The 6,000-nt window shown below is 39.5% G+C and overlaps 1 protein-coding gene across 4 annotated transcripts in view; it reads right to left on the minus strand.

Moving 5' to 3' along the window:
* Camta (Calmodulin-binding transcription activator) overlaps positions 1–5,796 on the minus strand; it is a 48,322-nt gene extending 42,526 nt beyond the window's left edge. For 2 of the 4 annotated variants that reach the window (XM_089076982.1, XM_011638181.3), the window contains exon 1: positions 5,203–5,796. Coding sequence is in view for 1 of the 4 variants with exons in the window: in XM_089076983.1 (XP_088933109.1) it covers positions 5,203–5,256 (54 nt within the window). In the remaining 3 variants the exon portion in view is untranslated. The remainder of the gene's footprint in view (positions 1–5,202) is intronic. The other 2 variants (XM_025218191.2, XM_089076983.1) reach the window with 2 other exon arrangements.
* Between the last annotated feature and the right edge of the window lie 204 nt (positions 5,797–6,000).

Consider the following 6,000-nt stretch of genomic DNA (forward strand, 5'->3'; position numbering starts at 1 on the left):
TTGTGAAAGAGAGAGAGAGGGAGGGAGAGAGAGAGAGAGAGAGAGAGAGAGAGAGAGAGAGAGAGAGAGAGAAATTTGTGGCATTGAAAATCACTAGATAGTCAAGATATTTCTTAATAGATTTTATAGAGTTCTTTAAATTCCGAAAAACAAATGTTGTGCATTCGTGATTTATTTCTTCATGATATTTAACAAATAATAATGAGTCTTAACATAAATATTGTAAAGATTTAATATTTTCCTAATGCTAAAAACGTTTAAATGCGTTGTGCATTTTCATAATCTGCCATATTGATTATACAAAATGGAGGAACAAACAGCATTCGAGTATTTGAAACTCCAAACTATTATTATATCAATAATTTCAGATAAAAAAGATAGGAGAATCTTTTAAATATCCAAAATATGTGTAAGTTATCACATTGATTAATCTTTGTAGAGAGAACAGTTTTAGATCCTTTTAGTCAAACGTAAGATAGAAAGTAAAATCAAAATTATCAAAGAATCGTCTGGCAAATATCCATATATTTATTTTCATTTAAGTGCACAAGGGTTTTCACGTGAAGCAACAAGACTGTTCGTCTTTGTGGAGTCCGCAGAACTAGTTAGGTTGCTATGCATTGTCATAAATGCATTTCTTGGCCGCCAGCGTCATGAATCTGTTCGGCAAACAGAAGTACATCGTTGCCAATTTCCACATATAACGATAAACTAACTCGAAAAAAAACCCTGGCGATGTCTATCGCGTAGAAGCGGTAGAAATAAGCAGATCCTTTCACCTTCCGTATTGCGTATTCGAATTTTATAAAAAAATTATAAATGTGTTATATAATTTAAACATAAATAATGTCTACCCAGTCGGAAATTGGTAAACAACGACAAACACATCTCTGCCATAAGAATACGCGTTATCAATCACCCATAAAAAATGAGATACGTCACGAATAATCGAAAGTCGTCCGCCTCTCGCTTCGAGATTTTTTTCGAAATCACAGAAACGCGATCGCGATACCGCCCGGATACCGATGCAATTCGTCAAGCGTTTCCGCGTCCGCGATGGATAAACGCGCGCCGTATGTATTTTAGTGAGAATTAATGTCACTCGCTTGGCGTGCCTTCGATAGGCATTAAATATGCGGGGTGAATGTTAAAGGCGAGTAAATATCGCGGTCATTCATGTACGGAGCCGTATCGAGCGCGCGCGTAGCGAATATCTGCCGGCGTACAACGGCACGTGCAATAATAATAGAACCGTCGCGTCGCCGGTGCATTCACACGCGGAGGATGCCCGCCCGTTACTATCTTGCGGCACTCGTCTCGAGCACACAACTTTTACCGTCTAGACTTACGTATCTCCTTCGATTATTGCGAGATTAGATTGTTGCGGGTTTTAAATTCGGGCGAGCCTCGAGTTCGTCTCTCGAGTTCTCGCGAGCGAAACCGCCGAGTTAACCGCCGGTCACGAATCGAGCGAAAATTGGAGATACAACTCGATACAGCTCGGAGAAACCGCTGAAAATATGCTCCACGAGACTTCCTTGAAGGCTCGAATCATCTTACGAGCGTTACGGACGTTTTTAAACAGCGCGAGGATAGTTAACAAAACATAAATTTCCATTCACATAATGTCCTTGGCTTTTTGTGGCTTTTTTTGTAAACTTCAGTAAAATGATTGTGTAATAAAATAACGTGAAAAAAAGTGATAATAAAGAATGTTTTCTTATACAATTGCCAAGTGATATTTACACGACTTTTTTAAACTTAATAAACAGAAATTATATATTCTATTTGGGTATTGGTGTCACGCAAACGAATATATGAGAAATAATAAAATTTTCTTTTAAAGACCAAACTGTTTCCTCTTTATGAGCAAAATTAAATGTATCTGTTAATACACACTGTGGATTATGCCTGTCACTCATAATCCTTAGCCACGCCATGTACGTCATGTGTAATCCCAGGATTTATGATTTGCAAACCATGTTTTCCAAGTTAAATTAATAAAGATGATTAAAGCATTACGTTAAAAAAAAAAAAGACAGTGCATAAAAATTAATGCAAAAAAAGTTTTTACGTTAAAAAGTATGTCTCATGTGTTGTATAAAAAAAACAAAAGTCATTTTCTGACTTGATTAAATTCATTCATACAAAAGCATTGCAGAAATAATTCTCTCTTCGCTAATACCTCTTCGCGTAGAATAAAATCTAACATGTCAAAAATGACGTGAATGAGAAAGAATAAAAGCCGATGAATAAAATCTAAATCTACGTCAATAACATATGAATAAAGAGGATAGTAAATACGACGCATTTCCCGCCCACCGCGCTTTCGGGACGAGTGTAGAATTTTTTAGACTGTCAGTTTCATGTTGATACCGTTAACTAGAAAATCGTAAGTAGGTAACTACGTCCACGTTTAGATCGATCGATTTTCCAGGCACCCATACAGGTTGCACACACACACACACACACACACACACACACACACACACACACACACACCTTTCAAAAGCAAAATCGCCACGCTTGTTTGACGTTTATGAAGTTACGGTATTAAAGAACGAGTGCGAATGAGGCAAGCTAAAAAGTAGCTAAAAGGATCGACTGAAAAAGTATCGATCGAACTTCGCTAGAGAATTTTCTTCCATTAATCACTTAAAGAATCTCATTAAAAAATTTCATATCGTAAATCTTTTATGTGAGGAAGGGTAACGGAAAAAAAAAGACAAAATTGAAAAAGATATTGTAGCAAAATAATTTCCTAACGGTGAATTCAACAGATAGTTTTCATAATTTTGATAATTACTCATCGAATATATTTTTAATTATTTTATATAACAACTGTTATACATATGTATGTCTAAACAATTCTTTACTGGAAAATTGTGGAAAATATATCAAAACATATCTAGTAAGATATGTTAAACAATGGATAGGTAATGTAATTAACAATACATATGGCTTTTGATACGGGTGTCAAAAGCCGTAGCGTTGTATCCGAAAGTGAACGTCAGTTTCGAAACAGTTAGTTAGGAATCTGAGATATTCTAAAGTGATGTTTCTATGCGTTATACTAGTTTCTAGTTATGCTAGTTCCTACTATCGTTTTCGAACGTGCCATCAGAATCCCAGGTGGCAGGAAACGCATGGCACGTCACTCTTGATAACAACTGATTACGGTGAGCTCATCGTGATAGTGAAACTAGTTTGACGGAACGTACATTGATATTGTATCGATATCGCGCATGCCATTGAACTTTTTTTCTTGCTTATCAAACGTACATACACTCGATTGTAAACTCAATACTTATTATTTTCTTTCCACAATAACCATGAGACTCGTTATACAAAAGCTGTTAAATAAATTTTTCATTTTTCGCCATCCTTTACATCGATCAGAGAGTCTTTGCACAGCAAGAAGACTTGAGAAAAGAGTTCTTGCTTCAATAAGTCAAGGCAGTAAGACCAAGGGATTAACCTTGTGTTCTGAAAATATTATCCTTCACGAGGATCTTTCAGCCCTTAAAGGAATATCTACAACATAGTTGCTGTTAGAAGGGATTACGTCGCATATTAATGTTTGTAATGTTTGCATTATGAAAGAATTTCTTAAATTAAAGAATTAATCATTGCCAAATTGTCGTTATTTTAGTACATGAAATTAGTAAAAAATTTTAGTACATAACATTAATAAAGAAAGAAAAGGGAATAGAAACGTAAATTAAGCCAAGATTGTCGTGGAAAAGCGAGAATGATCTCTAATATTTTTAATGCTTGAGATCTTTAAGCATTATATAAGTTTTAAATTTTTTCAGCAAGGATTAAGCAAGGAATCAGAAAAGATAATCTTATTTACATATATAAATATACATATATAAATTCTATATGCAATGTATAATATTAAAATAAATATGTAGATATTTCTAAAGTAAAATTATTTTGTAGTGTAGAATTTGATAAATGCTTATTAGAGATTTAGCTTACTTCTAAATCGATTTGTTCCTGAGAAATTGAAAATATGACAATTTATTTCCCATATCTATTGCCCATATTTATTTCCCATATCTATTGCCTCGGAAATTAAATTTATTACAGAAGCGATAAGATATCGAATTTACACGCAAGGCTCTTTTAAAGCACGAATATGACTTCGATTTTTCCAACAAACATTATCTTTCAAAAATATACTCGTCCTTGAGAGATAAAAACACCATCGAAATTATGTAAAATTCGTGAAATAGCGTGACGCGTGTGCTTTAAAGTATATTTATGACTATTGAATTCCAAATTTTCAAATTTATGTATTTATGTTACCAAAGATTAACGACTATAAATATTTAAAGCAACTTAAAAGTCATTATAAAATATTTGAGATTAGATGCCACAAGATATAATTCTTGCCAAATTTTTAAAACAGATCTCAAATTACAGACAGAAGCAGAAAAGACGATATAATTGAAAAATAAATGTTTATTATTAAATATTAAATAAATCGTTAAAAAACTGATTTAAATTACATTTATTTATTATAAACGTACTAAAATTTCTTCGTGTATATCAGCATATATATTTGCCATCTTATAGTTTTTCACTTGGGACATTTAACGTTAATTCAAACTTTTTCAGAAATATGCCCCGAGCAGAATGAGCATTGGAGACGGCGTCGCAATGAGGTCTCGATTAATAAAACTTAATTGCTCCCTCGGATCGATCAAACTCGCACGAATGTGTCATGCTGCAAAGCAATTTTCGCACTCGACAATCCAATAGAGTATTCCCGCCAAAAGTTCCAGCCACCGTCGACGCGGAGGAACGTGCCCGTGTCGCGATTCTCGCGCGGATCCTCCGCCTCGGCATACGGGCCATACGTTCACCGCACGTGCGAGCGGACAACGCGCGAGATTCCTCCCTCGCGGGTGGCGGGCCGCGAGTTGCCACGGTATGCGCTAAAAATAGCGGCGACCATAAAGCCGCCACGCGGACGGGCGAAATCAACGAACGCGACGGCGACGTCGCGACGTCGTTGGCGAATACGCACACGCTTTCGTCGTTCTCCCAACCGATTCTTTATACGTCGTTCTTCCCGCGGCTCTCCAATTACCAGGGGATGAAAATGCTCCAGATTATTTAATAACGCGCAGAGAAAAAGAGAGAGAGAGGGGGGAGGAGGAGAAAGAAAGAGAGATATGAGGAAATACTCACGGGATGCGTGTTTCGTATGAGAACAGAAGGCCCGTCGCCGATGAGGATGATCATTTCGGCACGCCGCGCTTCCCGGTGCGTGGTGTCTGTCGCGTCGGCGCGTCTCTCCCGGGCGTTTCTCCAACTAGCAACTCGTTCACCAATAGCAGTGGTAGCGGCGACAACGGCACCCTCCTCCGCGCGACGGTATCGCGACGCTCATGATCGACGATGACAACAGCGACAACGAGGACGATGGTGACGATGACTACGACGACAACGACGACGCCTAGTCCACGGCGGTGGCGACGGCGACGGCGACGACGGTCCCGTCCGATTGCGCTTCCTCGTGCACGTCAACCACCGTCTCTCCGTTCGGCGAATCGAGACGTGCGTACGTGCGTGCGTGCGTGCGTGCGTGCGTGCGTGCGTGCGTGCGTGCGTGGGTGGGTGCGTAGAGATACGTGCGTGCCTGCGTGCGATGCGCGATCACTCTCACGCAGGGAATCGCGCGATCACGCGTGCCCGCGGCGGCCGCGGTCGATCCTCGGAATCCATGACAGGTATACGTGCGACACGTATACGTTGTACGTGCACGGTACGGAGCGGTGCGAGGCGAGCGTGGACCGCATGCGCCGCTCCGAGGCAAAAGTCATCGCGCTCTGTGCCGTCGTGAACGCGCCGGGGCGGACGTAGACGGGAAAACTCGCGCCCCGATGGAAATCCGCCGCCACAAGCGGGTTTCCGCGGGACATTCGCAAGGCGATGTGTGCCGCGGACTTGAAAACAAAAAAATATCCTCGAGCAAAATGTTAGCGG

Source organism: Pogonomyrmex barbatus, unplaced genomic scaffold, assembly GCF_055798465.1.
Source record: "Pogonomyrmex barbatus isolate J1 unplaced genomic scaffold, ASM5579846v1 scaffold2, whole genome shotgun sequence".
NCBI lineage: Eukaryota > Metazoa > Arthropoda > Insecta > Hymenoptera > Formicidae > Pogonomyrmex > Pogonomyrmex barbatus.